This window comes from Staurois parvus, unplaced genomic scaffold, assembly GCF_062004578.1.
Source record: "Staurois parvus isolate SC_StPar_1 unplaced genomic scaffold, SC_StPar_1.0 ptg000350l, whole genome shotgun sequence".
NCBI lineage: Eukaryota > Metazoa > Chordata > Amphibia > Anura > Ranidae > Staurois > Staurois parvus.
Window position 1 is genome coordinate 413,062 of NW_028318146.1, and position 24,439 is coordinate 437,500.

A 24,439-nucleotide genomic window follows, 5' to 3' on the forward strand; every position below is an offset into this window, starting at 1 on the left:
TCTGAAGCCTGGGGTAATGGGCGGAGAGGTGTGATCAACTGATGGAAGGACATTCTGGCTGGTTGTTTGCATCTCCATGAAGTGTCAGTACAAAGAATGTTGTGTATAATATTTATAAGACTTGATTTTTTAGGCAGGGGACCCCCTTAAATAACTTTCAGGCTTCAGGAAACCCTTGTTAAAAATGACTTTATCTAGGGCTCTTTGTACATAAGCATGATCAGCAAGTTTAAAAAGATATACACAAAATATTAAAGAAGAATGAAAGACTCTATACTAATAAGCTTTAAATGTTGTCTTCTTTCTGCTCCTTCTCAGTTTTTCTACCTGTTTTTTTTTTTTATTTAGTGGCCATATGACCTCACAGCTCTGGGAGGAGACCTAAACAACACCTAGAGCATTGGTGTTGGTGCAGTGATGTCACTGCTCCGGGAATTCCTCACTGTTGTCAGCTGTCACATCAGCCACCCAAGATCTGGAGTTGTTTGGTCATGTGATTGCTAGGAAACCATTAAAAAAAAATTGGCACTACCTATTATTGGAAAAAAAAAGGATATCCTTATTGTAACACCCACTAGATGGGGCTATCGTAAGGTAAATTGTTTTTGGTCCATGGTAGTGAGTGAGCCTGAATTACTGTGGGTTCAGTTTGAGGTCAGGCTGGAAGCAGGTTGGGACTCTGTCCTCTCCACTTGGTTCTGGAGGTCCATGGAAAACTCCAGAAGCCAGTAGGTGGAAGGGTGGAGACTCAGCAAATTCATGGGAGTCTGACCAATCCCAGGCTAAGAGGTCCTGGTAGTGTGGTGGACTAGTCCATATATATGAAAGAGCCATGCTAGCAGAGGAGTCAGGTGGAAGATGGACTGAGAGGTAGGCTGGAACATGGAGCCTGGGAGGGGAGCCTGCCTACAGGCTGGTTGCTGGACGGAAGGATGTCTATTGCCTCAACGTCTCCAGGGGAGGACAACCTGGTAGAAGGGAAGGAACCAGCCCAATGTAAGGCCTGAAGGCAGCCACCAACCCACCATGCTAACAGGCAAGGACAGCATGATAATTCCTACACCCCTAGGCCAGATAAGGGGAGAAGCCAGTCAGGTGTAAACCCAACTAATATTCACCTGGGACTGCTTAACTGCAAACTCTTGGGACCCACTTGCTCAGGGATACCCTGAGCACAGCTGGGCGAGGAGAAGGATGATTCATCCAGGGTATGAGGAGGTACACCACCAAGAAAAATGGACAGTGATATATATATAATCTCTTTTTTTTTTCCATGGTAGTCCACATTTTTGTACATAGTTGCTAAGAAGTTCATCCTCAAGTTCTACAGATCTTTGGGCAGCCATATACCCTTAGACCCCATCCAAGCTGTTAACCCCTTAATGAAAAAACAGCTCAAGGACTGTCTCAGACATTGCCTTTCAAGGTACAAGTGTGGAAAATGTGTGTTGCCTGGCTGTGCAGTGCATAGGGACACAAACGTAGTGCTACACTTTTATTGGTGGTCAGGGAAAAGGGCCCTTATCACATCAGTGATTAAATGGAGAATGTCACCCATAGTTACAATGGTAGTACAAGAGAGAAGGGCCACCATTATATTGGTGGTCAGTTGAAAAAGGGTCCTCATTACATTGGTGGTAAGGGAGAAGGGCCCACATTACATTAGCGGCCAACAGCAGAAGGGCCCTCATTACAGTGGAGGTCAAAGGGAGAAGGTTCCCCCTTAAACTTGGGGTCAAATGGGAGAAGGGCCCCAGTAGCATTGGTGGTTAATGGGAGAAGGACCCCCTTTACATTGGCAGTCAAAGGGAGAAAGGGCCACCATTACATTGGTGGTTAATGGGAGAGGGGCCCCTGTCACATTGATGTTCTAAGGGAGAAGTTCACCTATTACAGCTGGTCAATGGGAGAAAGGCTCTAGTTACCTTTGTGGTCAATGGGAGAAGGACCCCTTTTACATTGTGGTCAAAGGGAGAAGGGCCCCCTTACTTTGGGGATTAGTGAGGGTGAAGGGTGCTTTATGTTGTTACTTTGAAAAAAATTAACTCTTACATTGGTAATCCATCTTATATTTAGGTTAGCTGATATGACTGGCTGATACAGAACAATAGATATAGAAAACGAAAATAGAAGAGACAGAAAATGCTGTTCTTAGGCAGAATGTTCAGAATAAATGTTTAAAATGGTAGCACAGACTCATTTTAAAGGCCAACTTATAAAAGGCTCTAACTGGTCATTAGTCCAGTGCACATGGGGTAACTCCATAAGTATTTCTGATTGACTGATGAGGTCAGTACAAACTGTTCTTTGGACACTTTGATAAATGGGACTTGGCTGTGGGAATTTATTGCTTACTCCCAATTTAAAATACTAGAGATAAGAATAGGACAGGTTTAATGTCACGATAACCAGAATAAAAATCCAATTCCTAAATCTCTAGGTTTCTGCATGATAAAGCGTTTGGCGCCTGCAACCCAGCCAATCATCTTCTTCCAAATATGTATGGAGATATAGTTGGGTAGCTTAAAAGGCAGAAGAAAGAACAGTCCTGTTCAGTAATGAAGTTCAAAACCTACACATTTAAAATGAGCAAATATTTTGTTTTACTTACACTCTGGAAATGTAAGATATTTAAGATCCTTATCAAAACTAAAGTATGCAAAGCCTCCATCTGTTCATGTACCTCTGAAACACAATGGAATCCTCCCCTAACAATCTTTGCTGCAAAATTAGGGGAAAATCATTTTATTCCATTTCCTTCTGTACTGCTAGGATATGAAATTTGGTGGCATAGCGATTAGCTATCTGTTTTGCAGCACTGAAGTCACCGGTTCAAATCCCAGCCATGACACTACCTGTATAGAGTTTGCATGTTCTTCCCGTGTTTTGGAGGGTTTCCTCCAAGTACTCTGGTTTCCTTCCACACTACAAGGACACAATGGTAGGTTAATTAGACTATGTATGCATGTGGGATAGAAACCTTAGATTGTACGTTCCTTGAGGACAGGGACTGAAGTGAATATACAATGTTAAGTTACAATAATTAAAAGCCAATTAATATTTTTGAAAGTTCTGGTTCAATTCAATCTACTAAAACCGTAGATACAGCTTGGTATCCATTGGATGAACTAGTGTAATCAGTCTTCATATTGCTCCACTAATTTCCTTTAATAACATCAAACAGACCCTGTAACCAGTTTACAAAAATTGTAGGTAAAAGCGCAGAAAAATCAAGAGTTTTACTTGTTACTTGAAGTAATTTCCCTTTCAGACATGATTTTTTTTAATTCACTTAAAATGTGTATTTACTTGCGAGCAAATGTGACTATTTTAGAAGAGTCTATCCACTAGCACAGTCCTACTTGCATGTCATAGCTGTCCCCTCTTCTGGAAGTGTCTTACTACTGTCTGAGCTGGTCCAGCTTTTATGTCCCTTACCTCCGTACAAATTTTTATATAGCTGTTGGGGGAGCAGTGAAGGGGAATAATATAGACTGACACTTAAGTGACAGCTTTGAGTCTGCTGACATCACATCCAAGATGGCGGCACCCAGCAGCAGTTTCTGAGTTTTTGGATGTCTACACAGAAGGAGGCTTTTACATGCATAAATAACAATAAATTAACATTTCTTATAGGAAGATGAAACTTTTTTCTTTGAATAAAGCAGGAAGATTGCAAACACTGTCAGGTTTTTATTGGTAGAAAACTAGCCAATTCATCCAGCAGCATATCCATACACCCAATGATGGGGTGCCCATTTTATTGATCTAAATTAATTTTTGAGGTACATGGGCATTGTGTTAGCTATTTCTGGGAAATTAGGTATAATGCAGTGTCAACATAAGATGAGAAACCCATCACTTGGCGTATGAGTATGGTGCTCCATGGATTAGACAGTTTTCTAGTTTTTGATCTTAATAAATGTTTGAGGTACATGGGCCATGTGCTGGCTATGTCTTGTAATTGATGTTTTCTGTCTGCGGTCTTGTGTTCTCCTTAGGAATATTCATCCTATTTATTCTGGTGAACATTGTTAGCAGGGCAGAAAATGATGAGAAATCCAAAAATTTACAGTTGTTACCAGGACTAGGGGTAAATGGAAATATTCCAACAGGGACACTTGTTCTGCTGCAAAAAGTCTAAGAGGGGACTTTCTACTATTTGGGACAGATTTCCTCTGACTTCCTTTTGCATCTTTAGGAAATTAATTGTAGGAAATCTTTCCAATGGGACACAATAGAATTTAGGACATTTCAACCTTCCCTATTTTATTCACAATTAAATCATTTAAAAAATGGCTATACATAGTTTGAGGCTAGCTTAACCATAACCCAACTATTCACAATTTTTAACCACGTTCAACCAGTTTTCAATCTCAAATCTATGTGACAAAGCAACCTGCCACCAACTGGTTAGCAGTTTCAAAAGAAAACATTTCTGATGGACTTCCTTGACTGTATGTGTTTTTTTTATTTTTGCAATTGACATTGGTTTGCTGAAATTGCACTAAAATTGTGTTTGGTCAGTATTAAAACATCTCCAAAAGAAAGAGGGATCCCATTTAGCACTAAATTGTAGACAGAGGACACACGCCTACAAGTTATGTAGACCACAACAAAATAATACATATACCACAATACACAATAATGCACAAAAAAATATGAATTGATTAAACTCATAAATGCAATCATTTAGAGGTTTGATTCAAGAATTGATGTAGTTTTGGCACTTAGCTGATATATATTTTTTAAAAAGATATATGCTTAAACCAAAAAGCGATAAAAACAAAGCAGGAAAGAGGATTTAGTTTGAGGCACAGATTCTCCAACTGAGGAACACTGGTGAGCCATGGTATTCATATAAACAATGGAAACTCATAGCAATGGGGATTGTTTGCTCATGTTGTAGCAACTTGATCCAAGTTAGGCCACACAAAAGTGGCCCAAAGAGAAGCTCTCATTTCCCAGCTTATGATACATTGAGGGTTTACTAAAGCTAGAGAGTTCAAAATCTGGTACAACTCTGCATATAAACCAATCAGCTTTCAGGTTTTATTGCCAAAGCTTAATTGAACAAGCTGAAGTTAGAAACTGGTGACCATGCACAGCTGTGCCAGATTCTGAGTGCACCAGTTTTAGTAAATTTCTCCCATAGTGACTTAATGACTAGCTTCACCTTCATGCTCCAGGAACTGGCAAGATGGGGGATGGCCAAGTCCAGGATGCAAGAAAGGTCAGAAGATGATTAGGGCCTGGGGTATTAATTTTAGGATGGAGGGAAAGTGGGGGGTGGGTTGATTGGTAATACTAATAGGAATTAACTAGTCCTAGAAACAAAAAATATTTTCTATACTGATCCTTTATTCATCCCAGCCGTCAGCACCAATTGTCAACCATATTATATTAACAAACTGAAAATAGAATGATCATTCCAAAAACTAAAAATGATTTTCTCCTACTGTATACCCAGCTTTACGCAGAAGACCGTCCTTTGTTTGATGTGAGATGTATAGGCTCCTGCGACTATAGGAATCTGGGATAGGTGCCACAAAACACCTATGGGAAATTCAGCAAGAACGGTTTCTTTCAATGGTTTCTTTGAGGGCTCATTGTCACTAAATACGGCTGAAAAGGTCATACATTAGCTTTTGGCTTTATGCTGGCTTTATTATTTTTAAATACAATTACCTGTGCCATATTTCATTGCATACTAGTTTGATGTCACAAAATTGAACTCCAGTTGGTTGATAAACTCTTACCAAACAAGGCCAAAAGATAGGCATCGTTTTATATATACTCCCTTTACCCCGCACTATTTCTCCCTCCATTCCACAATGTTTCTTGAAGGTTGAAGATTACCCATGAAGATGTGCACGAAAACAATAGTATTAGAACTTGCTAGCAGAGAGACAGAAAATGTACATATATACATGCTGTACTCCCTGCTTAAGGAGGGCAGCACTTTCATTATGCTTGTGTCTATGTGAAGGCAAACTGATAACAGTATGACTTTCCAGTAACCTATTCTTTATTTATCATAGTGATATCATTAGTGGGAGAGAATGCTAAAAATGCAGATTTGAGACAAATATACTTTGGCCTGGAGGTGGGGGCAAACACAACCAACTGGTCCTTTCATGGCAACGACAGATTTCTGTGGGCTATAGCCGGCCATAGACAGTTTGAATGCTGAACCGCATGAGATTCGAATGTGTGGACAGTCTGATTATACCAAGTTGATTGATCAACTTGGGTACAACCAGCCTGACTGATTTTACATGCGATTATTGCTAGTGGCTGTTATAGTCACCAACAATAATAGCTGTGTTCTTCTAGCGGGGAAGGCTTCCCTCGCCCCCCTGCCAGGAAAAAACAATAGCTCCCTGGGAGGGATTCCCCTGTCAACACTGCCTGTGTTGATTGGGTTATCGAGCAAATTTCGTTCCTTCAGCTTGTGTTTGCAGGTCGCTTCGTCTACGGCCTGCCTAAAGACGGTGTGCCATAGCTGCTTTGATTGGTGGACATCACTGACCTAATACCCAAATACCACCCAACCCGTACTCTTCGCTCCTCACAAGACCTCCTACTTTCTAGCTCCCTGGTCTCCTCCTCCCACGCCTGACTGCAGGACTTCTCCAGGACATCCCCCATCCTCTGGAACTCACTACCCCAATCCATTAGACTGTCACCTACCCTCCTCACCTTTAGGCGCACCCTGAAAACCCATCTCTTCAGGGAAGCCTACCCCACCCTCACTTAACAGCCGATCTCCTCCACTCTTTCTACCACTCCATCCCCCACAGCCACTTCCTCCTGTACCACTATCCCCTCCCTCCTAGATTGTAAGCTCCAAGGAGCAGGGCCCTCGAACTCCTCGTGTATCACATTGTATTGTTACTGTACTGTCTCGTGTACTGTCTCCCATTGTAATGTACAGCGCTGAGCGAACTGTTGGCGCTATATAAATACTGTATAATAATAATAATGGTGAAAGGTGGGCATTCTTTAAGGACCTGGTTTACTGTGACATCTTTTTCAAATTTGATTGAATGGATCATTTAAATATAATTGTACTTAGGGAAATACATGGTCCACCATTGTTGATTGAAGAACACTAGTCCCCTTCAATAATTTGGTGTCAGGAAGCATCCTTATGTAAATATTATGTAGCTAGTACAGCGTTTTTCCACAATTTCCACTCCTCCCATGATGGTCTTGGATAATTCAACATCTGCCTTTCCATGGTAATTGGATAAAGATTTTGCTACTCCTTGTGTGGTTTGGATAATTTCCTGACACTCAGTAAGAGTGAAGAAGTGGCATGGATAAGCTACAAAAAGTCTTTAATATCACAGTACAAGTCCAGTGAATGTGACCAACTACTACTAATAACTATATGACCTGGATAAACGAGAACCTTCAGACATTATATCTTCAACCAGAAATTCTGCTCTGAAATATGTATACTGCCATTGCTGACCTCCTTCAAATTCTAGTTTCCTTGCAGTCTCAGTATCTCTGAGTCACTGTCCTGATCAATGGTACAGCCAATAAATTTAAAACATTTGATTTTGCATACTGGGTCAGTAACAGAACTACTAAGGCTCCGTGTACACGAGCCTACTCCAGGGGTGGACTGACCATTTGGAAACTCAGGCACTGAGTAGGGGGCCCCTATGAGATGCCCCTGGTATCTTTTTCATAGACTTTTTTGAGTTTGGGCAAGGACACAGGGGCCCCATGATCCCCTATTGCCTGAGGGCCCCATGAGTTGTCAGTCCACCTCTGGCCTACTCTGACCACCCACCGCTGGGAAATGCAATACATGGTAAAAAAAGCGGCACTGATTTTTTGCCGAGTTTTGTGGTTTCCCGCGGTCAGCAGTCAAAACGTTTCTATCCTGAACACAATTCTTTCACGTTCAGGAGAGGGAGGTTTAACCTCATCTAAATGCAGCATCTCTCAAACTTTGCTAAAAGCCTGTGTGTACACGGACACATAGGGGGGGATTTACTAAAACTAGAGCACTCAGAAGCTGATTGGCTTACCAGATTCTAACTTCAGCTTGTTCAATTAACCTTTGACAATAAAACCTGGAAGCCGATTGGTTTCTATGCAGAGCTGCACCAGATTTTGCACTCTCCAGTGTTAGTAAATGACCCCCATAGGCTTTTATGGAGTTGAGTTTAGGAGCTTTGGAAAACAAATGCCAAAAGCTCCTAAATTTGAGTTTAGCAGCGGCTTGTGTACATGAAGCTTAAAGTTGCTGGACAACCATGACCGTCAGGAAAGTAGCATTTTCAGCAGCCAATTTTTCCTTGCTATAGGAAAACAATACAAGGAATATTCACAAGTATAAGCAGATAGCTGGAATTCACACCTACTTGTTGGATCAGTTTGCTCATCTTTATTTGCAATTCATTTCCATGCAACGGCCATTTAACAGTAATGCTGATTGCAGGTACAATTGCTCAAAAAGAGTACTCACTTAAAATACACTGAAATTTCCTTTTTGAACAAGAAAGACTAGCTAAAGAACACATTTGTAGCTTATAATGTCATTTATAGATTTAGCATAGTGTAGGGTTACCTCTGCTATGGGGTTGGAGAATTCATAGAGTGCCCTGAAGAGTACATTATCTATGGTTGGATGGATAACACATTATTCTCTGTGGATGGGACTGCCTTTGTGAGCTGGCCTTTATTTTTGGATTCTTTAGGGGTTGTACAGGAATCCTTAGCAGCAGCAGCAGCAGGGGGCATCCTGTGAGTGCGAGATTTCTCACTGCACTCCATTTTCCAGCAGTAGAAATGTGCTGGGTTAATGGGCCTGTCATGTGTCTTGTTTTTCCCAGGACTGTTATTTTTACATTACTCTTGGATCTTGGTAGAGCAATTTACAGTGATAGTCATCCAGTTTAAGTTTTTGCAAGCCGTATGATAGTGACCAATTTTGTCCACCAAACACTTTGTGCTAAATTGTTGGGAATTTAGACCATATTTGGCTTACATGACATTCTTGTTCTCTCAAATAAATGCACAGCCAAAAAAAAATGTTTTTTGTTTTTTTAAATTTTGAATAGACCTGGAAAGGATTGGAGCCACTATTGGTCTTTTTTTTTTTTGCCGTCTCTGTCCTGCCTAGGTAGATTCATAATATTTGCCCTGCAGACCATGGTCTCATATTTGAAGTTTAATTGGCAATAAAAGAGATTGTTGAAAAAAAAAAAGTAGAATTACAATTAAAAATTTTCAATTTTAAATATTCTATAGTATGAACATGCCTGTGTATATGATCTTATCGGTCATACAGATATGCTGATCTTAACTGTGATGCAATAAGTGCATATGTTGTTATTCATTCCTACTTTAAAAAAATGGTTTACATTTAGATGGAGGCGCCCTCTCTCGATTATATTTTTACTTGGAGAATATATTCCTTTCTGGTCATATTTTAACAGATAAAAGGAGAAACACTAATTGGGAAACAATAACTGTTAAAGGGAACAGGGGACTTCTGACCATTGTCACTGAGCCAGAAAGTGATGAGAAGCCCATAAATTTACAGTTTAGAACAAGGGGTGAGGGGAAATATCCCAATGGGGACCCCTGTGGTGACAACGGTCTCTGTTTCCTCTCACCTTGCATGTCCTTTCACTTTCTGTTGCATCTCTGGAGAAGCAGGAATTAAGGGGTAAATTACCCCATCACGACGTGGACAGAAATAATAAACAGATTTACAGGATTTTATCTTTTCCTTAATCTATCCAGAACTAAAGAGAAATGGATCTGTGAAGGATGATGGTTTACTGCTTACATACATGGGGAACTAGTGGCATTATCACAGGTATAAAGAACGTAGCAAATACTGAACCCACAACGTTTTCAGACTATATATGAAAGGGGTTCAAAGGATTTACCACATCATGCATTCCTGCCAAAGAATATTTACCATGCTCACTTGGCATGGTTATAACAGGGGCGGACTGACCATTTGGAAACTCGGGCACTGCCCGGGGGAATGGGGTCAGTAGGGGACCCCATGAGATGCCCCTGGTACCTTTTTCATAGGCTTTTTTTGAGTTTGGGCAAGGACACAGGGGCCCCATGATCCCCTATTGCCCGGGGGCCCCATGAGTTGTCAGTCCGCCCCTGGGTTATAAGCATGATTAAGTAGATCTTGCATGGGTAGGGAACACTCTGGGTGTAGCCTAAAATGAAACCCTAGTGAATGTTCATAAATCATGCCACCTTTTGAGGCCCAAGCAACTGTATAGTCAGATCAAATGATTTTTTTTCTTCCAGATACTTACATGACAATGCATACCACCATCAAGCAAACATGAAAAGCTTATTTGATATGCAGAAATATGACAAAAGATCAGCTATTGGGGAAGGGGGAAAACTCAAGTTGATACAGATGGCAAACTCCCTTGAAAATCTTGAGAGGATCTGTTCACCAACAGAGTTTATCTGATTAATTCCTCCCATTCATCAAATACATATAAAATTGCAGGAAATTTTTGCAATCTAAATGTCTAAAGGGATGCTATCAATTCAGCCCTTATCTGTGATAACCAAATCTCAATTGTCAAACACTGAAACTGCAATAGGGGCGCCAAATACATCTGTCTGTTAATGGTCCCATTTATGCTACATCTAGTATCTAGTAGTAGTTGACCATTGGAGGTTTTGGAAGCATTCCACTGGACTTATTCTGTAATGCTGTAGATGTGTCATAGCTTATCCAAGCTACTTCTGTTCTACTGAGTGTCAGGAAAATACATCAAATGTTTCAGGAGATCCATATAGGTGCAAGGACACCTTGATCCAATCACCATGGAAAGGACACCATCTTCAATAGGAGGTGTGACAATTGTGGACCACACTAAAGCCTAGTAGACACGATCAGAAAATCCATATAAAAAATTCCGCTTTCAAAGTGATTGCACAATAATATGATCATTAGTACACAGGTTCTGTACAAAATTATTCGAAGGGACAAGTGCGAAAATTCTTCTTGTACAATAAAGATGGTTCGATTTATATTTAATCAGTAGTTTTTTAAAAAAAAAATACAATACATTACATCACCTCCAAATTTTTATTCTGTTGTATAAGAATTTTTGTAACTTTAGTAATCTCTTCGTTTTCGATATGGAGACTAGCATGCTAGGAAAAAAAAAATTCTTATTGTGTGTACGGGGCTTTATGGAGCCTTCCTAATGCAGGCCATAGATGGGTTGAAAATCGGCCGATTTTTTGGCCGAAAATAAAATCGGCCGATTTTCGAATCGTTAGTGGGCTAACTGTTCGGCCGTTTTTCGGTATTTTGGCAGATTTTTTTATCGGTAAAGTTGGGAAAAAAATCGGCCGATTTTGCCGATCGCCGATTTTCGCGGCAATGATGGGCAAATCGGTCGATTTTTTACCGATAAAAAAATCTGCGCATGAGCAGTGACCTGCAAGAGGAAGATAAGAAGAAGCAGAGGAAGAAGAAGAAGAGGATGAAGAAGAAGAAGAAAAAGAAGAGGAAGAAGAAGAGGATGAAGAAGAAGAAGAGGATGAAGAAGAAGAGGATGAAGAAGAAGAAGAGGATGAAGAAGAAGAAGAAGAAGAAGAGGATGAAGAAGAAGAAGAAAAGGATGAAGAAGAAGAAGAGGATGAAGAAGAAGGAGAAGAAGAAGAAGAGGATGAAGAAGAGGATGAGGATGAAGAAGAGGATGAAGAAGAAGAGAATGAAGAAGAAGAAGAGGATGAAGAAGAGGATCTATTTGTTTCCGAATAAAAACATCTGTATCCTAAATGGATACAAATAGATACATTGTTGCAACCGCTATAAATGTCAATGAACTGTGAAAGAAATAGCGGAGCTCTCTGCAGGGACACTTTTTGCCGGCTGTAGACGGGATGAAAATCGTCCGATTTTTTTTTACCGTTGCTGGTAACGTCGGCCGCTTGAACGACCGATTTTTCATTTTTTTAAAAGAAAAATCGGCCGATTTTTGACCCATCTATGGCCTGCATAACACTATAACTAAAACAGGGTGGTTCCACAATTTTCACATTTCCCAGCCTGTCCTTTTACAATCTACATCTACACATTCCATGGTTATTGGATCAAGGTGTAGGTGCTACCAATAATTGCTGGGGTATTTTCCTTACACACTGGCAAAAAAATTCTTGGTAAACTATAAAACTGCTTCAATATTACAGAACTAATCCAGTTTTAATGTGAACAACTACTACTAGATTAGACTAGACTAGACTAGATCCTGTAACTTGCCTGGACCAGGAGCGGACTGATCATTTGGGCACTGCCCGAGGGCCCAGGGTCGGTAGGGGGCTCCATGAGATGCCCCTAGTACCTTTCATAGACTTTTTTGGGTGTGGTTTGAGTGCGGGTGAGGACAGGGGCCCCATGATCCCCTATGGCCCAGGGACCCCATGAGTTGTCAGTCCTCTCCTGTTCTGGACTACATGGAGTTAAGGACTTTTTTGAAAGTGAGGTTCACAAAGAGTCTACACTTACCATTCCCTGCCCAGGAAGAAGCAGGTCCATCTTAATAGCATCACGAGCCCCTGGGCAAAGTAATGTTCTGGGGCCCCCACCAGCCTGCCTCCATTTACACACCTACTCTCAAGAATTAAAGTTTACAAATAGTTGATGAAATTAAACATATTTATTAGCACTTTCAATAAAATTGATTTTAAACAATAAGAAAACATTGAATAAATAAAAGACTAAACAACACAAAGGACACAGTATGGGGGCAGTCATCAGGAGGGCACAGTACAGGTTCTGAGATGCTGCCCAGGCCATCCAGGGACAACTTAGTAAAAAGCGTGACTAACCTGGCAAGTCAGGGAATATCCGATCGCCTCTCGGGGGATCAAGAAGGATTTTTTTTCCCCTGCAGGAGCAAATTGGATCATGCTTTGCTGTTTTTTTTCCCTTCTTCTGAATCAACTGTCGATGTAGAATTATAACTTTTTTTTTTTTTATGGTTGAACTGGATGGACTTTTGTCTCTTTTTCAGCCAGACTAACTACATAACTATACAAGTCCGGACAGGTATGATATATTGAAAGATTATCATGGGATTCCTATGCACCTGGGGCCCCTGGGCAGTGCCCATCCTTAAGACAGCCCTGGGCAGAAGATCAGCATCCAAAATTGCAGTGTGTCATCTCAGCATATTGTAGGTGTAGATTGAACCCCTGTTTTTGTCTGCAGTTCAAAGCACATTTTTTAAGTTGTGCCCATGGGTGTTCACACAAGTAAGTCTTGTCATTGTGACCATAGCTATTAGTAAATAGCCCTGCAGCAAGCAACTGGGAAGCATGAGTGTGCTGGGAGGTTCACACCTGGACTCTCAGCAGGTGACCATTGTCATTTCATGTTGATCACCTGGCTAAGCGGCCAGTAAGATATCTAGAATGAGTATGTAGCTATTAAAGTCTAAGAAATACAAGAACTCCCGATGTGCATATTTGTCCAAGGCCAGTGTAGAGCTACCTCCGCAGGAGCCACTTCTATTTTGTCCAGGCTTTCTCCTAGATCGTCTCCTGCAGCCAAGCACACAGCATTTCCTAGAGCCAGGCGCACACAATTTCCGCTTGTTACTCCAATGTCTAGGGGTTGTAGTTTTCCTTGTTCTTTGGTTTTTGGAACTGGGATATAGTAGGATACTCCAAATCAAACTATGCACAACTGAGGACAGCTTTCTCAAAATGGAACTGTGTAACAGACTGTAAAGAATGGAGAAACGTCCCTCTGTAGATATGTAAACTTAGTGGAGAGTTACACGGCCGGTGTCCCCTCTAGCTTACACCCAGCAGCTGACTATATAGATCCCGAGGGGGTAAACAGCACAAGTCCCAGCATCCATGTAGAATGGTCTGTACTCACAAGGCCCTTGCTGCAGGTCACCTTCCTCTGTGATACCAGACAGGATCTGTATACATCCCCCTCAGTCAGCTCTTAGAAGCACCCTGGATTTCAGCATTCTGGCTCTCAGGTCACCCATTCGAGGCCTTCTGGCAGAGTGAGCCATGGAGGCAAGCCCGCCTCCCTGGATGAAACTTCCTTCTCAGAGGAAAAGGAAGAAGAACCCGATCATATGTGCTCACTAAATGTAAATACTAGTACCCAGCATTCTCAGGGGCACCGCTCCCTGTAATTGGCTGGAACTGTATTCGTATTCTTGCTGCTGATATGCATGTTCACCCGGAACTCCTGTTCTCCCGGAACCTTCCTGGATATAGAGGAGCCAATCACAGCTGCAGCACTGTGAGCCGCACAGGATCTCTCACTTGACAATTGTAGCTTCCTGTTAAAGCGATACGAAAGGTTAATTTTTCTATTGTAAAATAACAAACATGTCATACTTACCTGCTGTGTGCTGTGGTTTTGCACAGTGAATCATGGATCCTCTTCTTCTTGGGCCCCCTGCCAGCGCTCCTGGCTCTTCTTTTTTGTCGGGTGCCCCCATAGCAAGCAGCTTGCTACGGGTGCACCTGAGCAGACTTTTCCCAAGCCGCTGCTCCATGTGTCTATTCACACACAGAGCCGCAGCTTGGCCCTGCCCCCTCTCTCCTCATTGGCTGAGATTGACAGCAGCAGTTGCCAATGGCTCCTGCTTGCTGTTTCAGCCAATGAGGAGGCAGAGACCCGGGACAGCTGAGGCTGTTGTGCACATCAATGGATCATGATGCGGCTCAGGTAAGTAATAAGGGGTCTGGGGGAACTGCTGCACACAGGTTTTTTACCTTCATGCCAGGGGCGGACTGACAACTCATGGGGCCCCCGGGCAATAGGGGATCATGGGGCCCCTGTGTCCTTGCCCAAACTCAAAAAAGCCTATGAAGAAGGTACCAGGGGCATCTCATGGGGCCCCCTACTGACCCCGGGCCCTCGGGCAGTGCCCGAGTTTCCAGATGGTCAGTCCGCCCCTGCTTCATGCATAGAATGCATGAAGGTAAAAAAAGCCTTTACAACCACTTTAAACAGAAAAGCTGCTATGTTTTGCCTATCAGTCTCCTGTTAAGCAGTTGACAATGCTATACTAAACTAGACTATATTCACCCTAGCAACCTACCTAGGAGGGTGCTACACCAGTAACCCATAAGCTCTGGATTTGATATCACAATCAGGCAGATATCTTCCGAAAGGTTCAAAATTTGCAGATTATAATTTGTTTCTCAGCACAGGTTTAGATTTAAGCCGATCTAAACAAGCAACGTCCAAATTATTTTTTTATAGACTTCCTTTAAAAACCTAGTTCATGGTTTTATTTGTTCTCTCTTTCTGCTATAGGATGGAATTGCGAGCTTTGTGTGTCATCGTCTTGGTGGCAATCCTTGCCGTCAGCTCTCAGGCCGCCAAGAACAAGAAAGGTGATTTATGTTCCTATCAGCAATAAATTTGTCCACCCCGATCTGCTCCCCACATTTACCTACAAAGACCAGTTTAACTGGTCAGCAGCGCTACCCCCCTAAGGAGCCATTTTCATTTAACCAGTTCTTTCCCAAAACTAGTACAGAGGCAGCCAGGCACACAGCAGCAGTTCTTTCACTCTTGGCTCAGTAATAAGTCTAGGAGATGTCTTTTTAGGATTGTTATTACCGAAGAACTTGGATGGGGTGTAGGGTAATACGGGGTACTCCAGATTCACGGAATATTCACAGGAGGACCCTCCTCTTTGCTAAGTCTTCCTGAACAGTCTCTATGCAGGAGCAAGTACAGATGGCAGAACTGAGTCCTTTTTAAAAAGCTATCCCAGTCAGGACTGCCACTGGCTCTTCTACCAAAAGCAAACAGCACACAGTCACTAGGACCGTGAGCTTGGGTCAGTTCTCACAATGTCCCAGGACTACTGGTTGCCTCCTTCCAGTATCCACTGGACACTCTTCTGTGAGGGAGAGGTTAATGCTCACAATGCCAAAGGATAGCTGGATGTACCCTTCCAACATCCATCAGACACTCTTCCAGGCCAGGTCCTTGAGTGAAAATCTCTTTTTTAGCCCCAGAAAATGATTTTTGAAATAGACCCCCCAGCTATGCTACAGCTGGGACTTTGACCATTCAGCAACTCCAGCAATCAGCCCAGAGGGGCAGAGGGCCATCAGACTGGCGATTCCTCCTGCAGGACTAGACACATGACTTAGAAAAGGGCTGTTCCAAGCTGTAGACTATTTATGTGCTCTTCAGCCCCATACTGAGCACACCTCCCCAAGGATTGTCTGCAGCACAAATATTCATGGTTCCCAATTTGCCTTGCTCAACCCGCCATGTTCCAGAGGTTTCCAGAAGGTAGGGAAGAGCAATTAACCCTACGGCCTCTGAAACTCAAAACAGCCAAAAGAAATCAACTGCTGCTCCAATGATTACAGAGGAGCCAAAAAGACCTAAATTTACCTACTATCCTAACAGCCTATCTAGGAGGGTGCTATACTCTCTGACAATTGAATCAACTGAGAAAAAAAGAAAATTGCTTCCTAAACCATTTTGTAATATTAAAAATCAACGTTTCTTTCCAAAATGCAGCCATTATTATTATTTATTTAAAACAGTCAATAGAAATTCTAATGCTGCTTCCTTGCATCTATATCTCCCAGGGATTTCTGTATGCCCTTCTGTATGCAGCAAATACACAACAATCTTGTTTAATACCCAGGTATTTAGACCACTGTTATTCCCGTATGTCTGTGCAGAGCTTGAAGTCATATTACAGACATCCCCTATTTCCTATTTGGGTGAGGTACTTCCAATGAGCTGGAAAACATAAAGGGATGCAGTCGCTACATAGCAGTGGTGGGATATCCCCAGAACAAAATGGAATGCTCTGGTGATGTAAAATGACAGAGGATCCCTTATTTTAAGGGGGTGCACTTGTCTTTAATGCTGATAGAGCAAAACTTAATAAAAATATTTAACCACACCACAAGGCTGGAATAATTGGGTATCTAGACTCAATTACTAAAATATTACTTAAACTTTGACATGTTAATGTAGTTTCAAAAGTTGTTTTCAGTCTTTTTAGACTTGCAATTGTAGCACTAGCCCTCAGGAGTCGCTGAGTTTTGGGTCCCCCTAAAGCTCTGTGCAGCCAGGCAACACGCATTTTCTTCCACACGTGAGACAGTAAACAGTCCTTGAGCTTGGCTTTGTGATTTTATTAAGGGGTTTAGAACTTGGATGGGGTTGATTGGTATATGGAATGCCCAATGAAACTGCAAACGTGAGGACAAACTCCTTAGCAACTATATACAGATGGGGACAGAAAAATAGACTCTCCTTTAAGAGCATTCCAGCTCTCTGGTGTACCTCCTTAGACCCCAGATGAATCATAGTTTTCACCCAGCTGCACTGAGGGTATTCCCTGGGCAAGGGGGCCAAGAAACTTTTATCACAGCAGCCCCAGATGAGAAGTTAGTTGGGTTTTCCACCTGACTGCCCTATCCCCTTATCCGGCCCAGGGGGTGTAAGAGTACTCACACTGTCCTCTGATAGCTTAATGGTTGGGGGCTGCCTTCAGGCCTTTTGTTGGGCAGGCTCCTTCCCTGCTGCTCAGGATATCTTCCCTTGGAGAAGGTTATACAGTGAAGATCCTCTTCTCCAGCGCCTGCCTGTAGGTTGGCCCCTTCTCTGGGCCCCCCTCCTAGGCTCCACACTCTAGTCTCTCACTCCATCTTCCACCCAACACTCACTAAATCTGCTGCACAGGCTTTGCCACTTTTGAGGGTTGCCCTGGGCACCATGCCCAGCCTCCTGCCAGGGGATTGGTCAGGGTTCCTCAAACATGCAGATCTGGGCTTCCTCCCTCCAGAAAGCTCCCAGGTTTCTGGAGAAGAGGGAGGATTCCAGTAGCCCTGACCTGTTAGAGCCTCCCAGCCTGTCCCAAGGTAACCTTACTACCTCTCTCCCCATCCTGCTACTCAGCCTCTAACAAAAACCTACCTAACCTGAAAGGTGTTACACAATTTTATTTACAATAAATAGCTGATGATCCTGCAATAAATGTCTTTGTTCAGGCACGTTCTGTTATGGAATGATATCGGTCTCCCAATTGTACTTCTGCCTTGTGACTATGACAACACATTGCTCAGGCATGGTCCACCATTGTCACCATCAGGAAATCAGTCCAGAGAAGTGAGGAAGCTACTGGAATGAGTGCATGGAAGCAGTTGAAAAAGCTAGAGGAGATCAGCAACACACAGACGCAAACAAGGAATTTGAAAGGGATAACAGTATTTCATAGCCAATGGCCCGGCGTTTGTTTGATACCCAGTCACCCAGTTAGGGTTTAGATCTTCTTTAAAACCTTCTCTTTTTTTCCAGTTCTCATAAATCTGTCCTATTAGTTCCTCCAGTTCTTTTTTTATGTGCTGACATACAGCTTTTGCAACCTTTCCCTCCACAGACAAAGGTAAAAAAGGCGGATCGGACTGCTCAGATTGGAAGTGGGGCCCTTGCGTCCCCAACATCAAGGACTGTGGTGTGGGAACTCGGGAGGGGACATGCAAAGAAGAGACAAGCAAACTAAAGTGCAAAATTCCATGCAACTGGAAGAAACCCTTTGGAGGTGAGCGAGTATGATGAGGAGTAATAATGTGCAATGAACTACAAAGATGTCAAACTGTCTGTGGGCTCTGAAGGACTTTTCTCAGGAGAAAATCAATGAACAGGGTTAGAACTCCCAACTTGTCTTTTACCTCTTGAAAGAAGCTAAGAACTGGAATGTCTTTCTGCTCTCTTCCATAGACATTATAGTGCCTGCTTGGTCACTCGGGCATGTCTGTGCATGTAATTACTTTTCAGTTGTCAAGCTGTGTCTGCAGATTTGACTTTCATTTGAGGTATTCAGCAAAATTAGGAGTTACAGCAATTAATGTATATAAACCCAAAAGCTTTTTTTTCACGGCTAGTCATCATATCTCACTGTATACAGCTTTCCAAACAAATAATGTTTTATGATTTTGAATTTCTTAACTGGAGATCCTACAAGTAACAAACCCTTCCTGTTTCAGACTGATGGCACCTGAGGCTCGGTTCACACTACTGCAACCCCAAAGTTGTGCGACTTTGCATTATGACTTGATGGTGCAACTTTAATGCTACTTTGATGTTTTGCGACTTTATCTTAAAAAAAAAATACAACTTCCTTGCGACTTTTGTGATTTTAATGTTGCAGTTTTTGACACTCATGTCACAAATTCATGCAGGAACCTTTTTGTTGTTGCTGCGTCTGGAGTCACGGCAATTAAGACAGTGTTTTTACTTGTCTTACAACTTTGTGTCGCGTGTCGCAGGTCGCAGCAAGTCACACCAGAAGTAGCAGCAGTGTAAACCAGAGCTATGCTATTGCCTCATAATTAGCAGCAGTGTTATCATGTGGCTGAGTGCACTATTTCAGTTGGCAATGAGTTGGTAGACATCTGAACAGCCAACTGAGGGAATGCACAGGAAGGTTGACCAAGCTTCTGCTAATTGTGAGACCAGCATGGTGTTGTCAGCCTTAAGCAGAAAGTGTGGTTACTGGCAAGCTCTCAAGGTAAAAACAAATTCATTGTAAATTGTTTCAGAACGTTCTAATTAGTGAGGCATCAGGCCAAACATACTGAAAAATAGGTTTTGGGATTGCCCTAGCAGTAACACCATCCCCTCTATATTTCTTACCCTCCAGCTGACTGCAAGTACAAGTTCAACAGCTGGGGCGATTGCAACACTGAGACCGGAGCAAAGAGCCGCACTGGAACATTGAAGAAGGCCTTGTACAACGCAGAGTGCCAGCAAAATGTTGAAGCTACCAAACCCTGCTCTGCCAAAACCAAGTCCAAATCCAAAGGTGAGTTTGCCAAAACTAATACTCAAGATGGATGGTTGGATCTCCAGACAATATTCTACAAATACATACATTATATAGGAAGTATCTGTTTTGGTAGGACAGTCCCAGAGCAGCACCAAAACTCGTCAGGCACACATTGATATTAAAAATTGCTTAGAGCAGCAGTTCTCAAAATTAGGTACCTAGGTTCAGATAGCATCTACTCAATAAGTTTTATTGTTTTAATATGCCTATAAATCCCTCCTTCTCTTGTCTCGAAGCTAGCATCAATATTTTGTCTGAGTAAGCTCATAAGACATACAGTACATAATGTTTAGATCGGATGAATGTGATGTTTGAAGGAGTAAAATGGAAGATTTAAATATCTTGGTTAAAGGTTTGGAAAGGTTCCAAATTTCCTCTGAAAGTAACCAGCTAAATCCAAGGAACCAAGGAACTGTGTAGGTCAATCGATTACTCAACCCCTGGGATGCTATTTGTTTGACCAATCTTGGAGCGTATGTATACAATGACTGGCAGATGACCAATCTTGGAGCTTATGTATACAATGACTGGCAGATGACCAATCTTGGAGCGTATGTATACAATGACTGGCAGATGACCAATCTTGGGGCGTATGTATACAATGACTGGCAGAGGACCAATCGTGGAGCGTATGTATACAATGACTGGCAGATTACCAATCTTGGAGCGTATGTATACAATGACTGGCAGAGGACCAATCTTGGAGCGTATGTACAGTATACAATGACTGGCAGATGACCAATCTTGGAGCGTATGTACAGTATACAATGACTGGCAGATGACCAATCTTGGAGCGTATGTATACAATGACTGGCAGAGAACCAATCTTGGAGTGTATGTATACAATGACTGGCAGAGGACCAATCTTGGAGCGTATGTATACAATGACTGGCAGAGGACCAATCTTGGAGCGTATGTATAGAATGACTGGCAGAGGACCAATCTTGGAGCGTATGTATACAATGACTGGCAGATGACCAATCTTGGAGCGTATGTATACAATGATTGGCAGATGACCAATCTTGGAGTGTATGTATACAATGACTGGCAGATGACCAATCTTGGAGCGTATGTATACAATGACTGGCAGATGACCAATCTTAGACCGTATGTATACAATGACTGGCAGAGAACCAATCTTGGAGTGTATGAATACAATGACTGGCAGATGGCCAATCTTGGAGCGTATGTATACAATGACTGGCAGATGACCAATCTTAGACCGTATGTATACAATGACTGGCAGATGACCAATCTTGGAGCGTATGTATACAATGACTGGCAGATGACCAATCTTAGACCGTATGTATACAATGACTGGCAGAGAACCAATCTTGGAGCGTATGTATACAATGACTGGCAGAGAACCAATCTTGGAGTGTATGAATACAATGACTGGCAGATGACCAATCTTGGAGCGTATGTATACAATGACTGGCAGATGACCAATCTTAGACCGTATGTATACAATGACTGGCAGATGACCAATCTTGGAGCGTATGTATACAATCACTTATGTTGGATCTTGAGATAGCAGTATGACGGTTTGACCTTCATCCTTTCCCTGCATGGTACACTTTGTTTTGTTACTAAAGAAAAGAATACATTTTTGGTTCATTATGACATTTTCATGTCCATTCCTGTTCTGGGTGAACTTTGTGCATATAATTGCAGCAGAAACATTGTATAAGATTTTCAGAGATTGATTTTCTCTGAAGCTTACACACCTTTTAGGCCTAGTTCACACTGGTTTTGAAAGCAGGTGTTTGAGGGGCGTTTTTACCATGGAAATGATACTATGGGCAGGGAACAGTGCTGTTCACATTATTAAAACAGGAAGCATTAGCATTGCTTCAAAATTGAAGCCTCATGTCCAGTCAGGAGGAGTGTGAAGCCTTTCGACACCTCCCCATTCAAGTCTATGGTGACACTCCTCAAATGCCCTGGCAGATGTTTGCGGGGCGTTTACAGTGCAGTTTCGGCCTGTTAATACCATAGAGTTTATTATAGGCATTTTTGGTGCAGTTTTAATGCTTGTAAAATGCCTCAAAACTGCACATAGGTGATATGGGGAACATTTTTAATGCTTGTAAAATGCCTCAAAACTGCACATAGGTGATATGGGGAACATTTTTAATGCTTGTAAAATGCCTCAAAACCGCACATAGGTGATATGGGGAGCATTTTAAATGCTTGTAAAAATGCCCATACTAAAGCTCATTAATGCCTGTCTAACACCCATACTAACGCTATAGAGGCATTTTTGAAGAGTTAGAAATTTAGTCAAGTGTGAACAAGCCCTTAGGGAAATGCTGATGCTTTGATCCAATGGATTAATCTCCCTGGCGGTATTCCTGAGTGTAGCTCGGGGTAAAATGTCAGTGCCAAAAGCGGTAACCCTGAGCTACACTCGGGCTTACCATGCGGCGCTGCATAGGGAGTCCCTGCAGCACTTACCTTGTCCTTCGTTCCCGCGATGTGTCCCCTGCAGCGTCCCCGGCCATCTCCTCCGGCTGATGCTGGCATCCGGCTTCTGTGTTCCGGTCCCTGTGACGTCGGGACGTACGGGCGGCGGCGGGAAATTTGAAAATTTTAAAAAATGTCATTTTTTTCAAAACAAATTTTACATAGCAAAACATTGCTGTTTCAACCCATTTCACATACACTTTGTCCCGAGTGCTTTGTCCTGTGCCCTGCCTGCATTTTATGTGTTCTTTCTGCCTGGAAACTGAGAAACGTCCATGGCGTCCAAAAAGTGTCCCTTTAGGTCAAACGCGGTTTTAGATCAGCTAGAGAACAGCGATAGTAAATCAGAACCACTTGCAGAACTGAGTGATAATGATTCGTGGGGAAATTCTTCATCAGACACTGAAAACGATTTTGCGACTTTGCTCAGTGATGTGCGAACTTGGCGCTCTATTTCAAATTTCAGTGTTTTTTGTTTGATTATATTATTGAATTAAATGTATTATTATTATATTATTATTTTTTATGATTATTTATTAAATTATAATTTATGATTTCGTGTTTCAAATGTTATCATACCCGGAATGTTTAATAGACTCTTGTTCGGACAGATTTCAGTGAGTTATTCCTAAAAATTACAGGCCTACAATAAAAAAACTACATATTTCCATGCAAAATAATGGTACCGCTTTCAGCACCAAAAATCTGAAATAATCATACCGCCAGGGAGGTTAATACAACTTGAATTAAACTCTTTCAATGCACCATAGCTGGGGGAATTGAGACAAAGCTGAACAAAGTTGAACTGGGCAGCACAGTGGCTAAATGGTTAGCACTGCCACCTCGCAGTACTAGGGTCGTTGGTTTGAATCCCAACCATGGCACCACCTGCCTGGAGTTTGCATGTTCTCCCTGTGCCTGCATGGGTTTCCTCCCACACTCCAAAGACATGCTGGTAGGTGAATTGGTTCCTGTCTAAATTGACCCTAGTATGTGTATGTATGAATGTAAGTTAGGGACCTTAGATTGTACGCCCCTTGAGAGTTAGGGACTGATGTGAATATATATATGTAAAGTGCTGCGTAAATTGATGGTGCTATAAAAGTACCTGAAATAAATAAATAATAAAATAATAACTGTGTGCATCAGTTTACCTAAAGTGGAAATAGCTTGGGAGTAATAGGTACACGTGTTCACATGCTAGGTAACACAAATTGATAATCAGCCGATCACATGGCAGCAACTCATTGCATTTAGGCATCTAGGCACAGTGAAGACGACTTGCTGAAGTTCAAACTTCCCGAGTTCCCAATGGTCAGTCCACCCCTGGTAACCTCTAGTAACCAGTCAGTGAGCGGTAATAATAGGCTGTAACCTCTGGCAACCAATTACAGTCACTGCCTGATGCTTTTTTGTATGTTGGTTTGCTTAGGGCCCAAGTACTATTAAAGATGGCCCTAACAAGACTGACTCATTACTGCTGAGGGTGGCATCAAGCCAATAGTAGGTGCCTCAGTTCTGCTGGGTTGCCCTCCAGGATCCAGGACACTGCAGAGTGGTAGCCGGTTCCCTGTGTTGGAACTCCCCAGGCTCCTCTAGCGCTCCTCAGTCCCCCCTGCCGTGTCATCCCACCTTTAGCCCTAGAACTCCTCATCCTCCAGTGTGTGTGCTCTAGGTTTCAGTGGCATATTTAATCATTAACATCATTCTCTATAAATATCTCTAATTTGACAAATCATTGAGCATTAATGCTAATAAATATTTTTCGGTGTTTTTTTTCTACAGGCAAAAAGGGGAAAGGGAAGGACTAAAGCCTGAGAAGATGAAGCAGCAACATTTTCCAGTGGGGTCTGAGCCCCAAAGAACAACCGACTCAACAAGTGCCCTCTACAGTCTGTCTTCAACATGCACTCTTCTGCCCTCTCCCCATTACCCCGAGATTTCTATTTTTAATCACTAATGTCTTTTAGGAAAAAAAAATGAAAAGGAATGTAAAAATAAGATACAATCTCTTCTCTCACAAAAGATAAAACTATCCCCAATATCTTTTTCTGCAGTCTCTGCTATTGTCTGATACCCCAATATATAAACTTCCCCTT

At 42.2% G+C, this 24,439-nt stretch overlaps 1 protein-coding gene across 1 annotated transcript in view; it reads left to right on the forward strand.

The window, feature by feature from the left end:
• MDK (midkine) overlaps positions 1–24,439 on the forward strand; it is a 43,970-nt gene that overhangs the window by 19,416 nt on the left and 115 nt on the right. Inside the window, exons 2-5 of the mRNA XM_089684556.1 lie at positions 15,320–15,399; positions 18,426–18,587; positions 19,689–19,850; positions 24,126–24,439. The exon at positions 24,126–24,439 is cut by the window's right edge and continues 115 nt beyond it. Coding sequence (XP_089540682.1) covers positions 15,321–15,399; positions 18,426–18,587; positions 19,689–19,850; positions 24,126–24,151 — 429 coding nt within the window. The 5' untranslated portion in view covers position 15,320 and the 3' untranslated portion in view covers positions 24,152–24,439. The remainder of the gene's footprint in view (positions 1–15,319; positions 15,400–18,425; positions 18,588–19,688; positions 19,851–24,125) is intronic.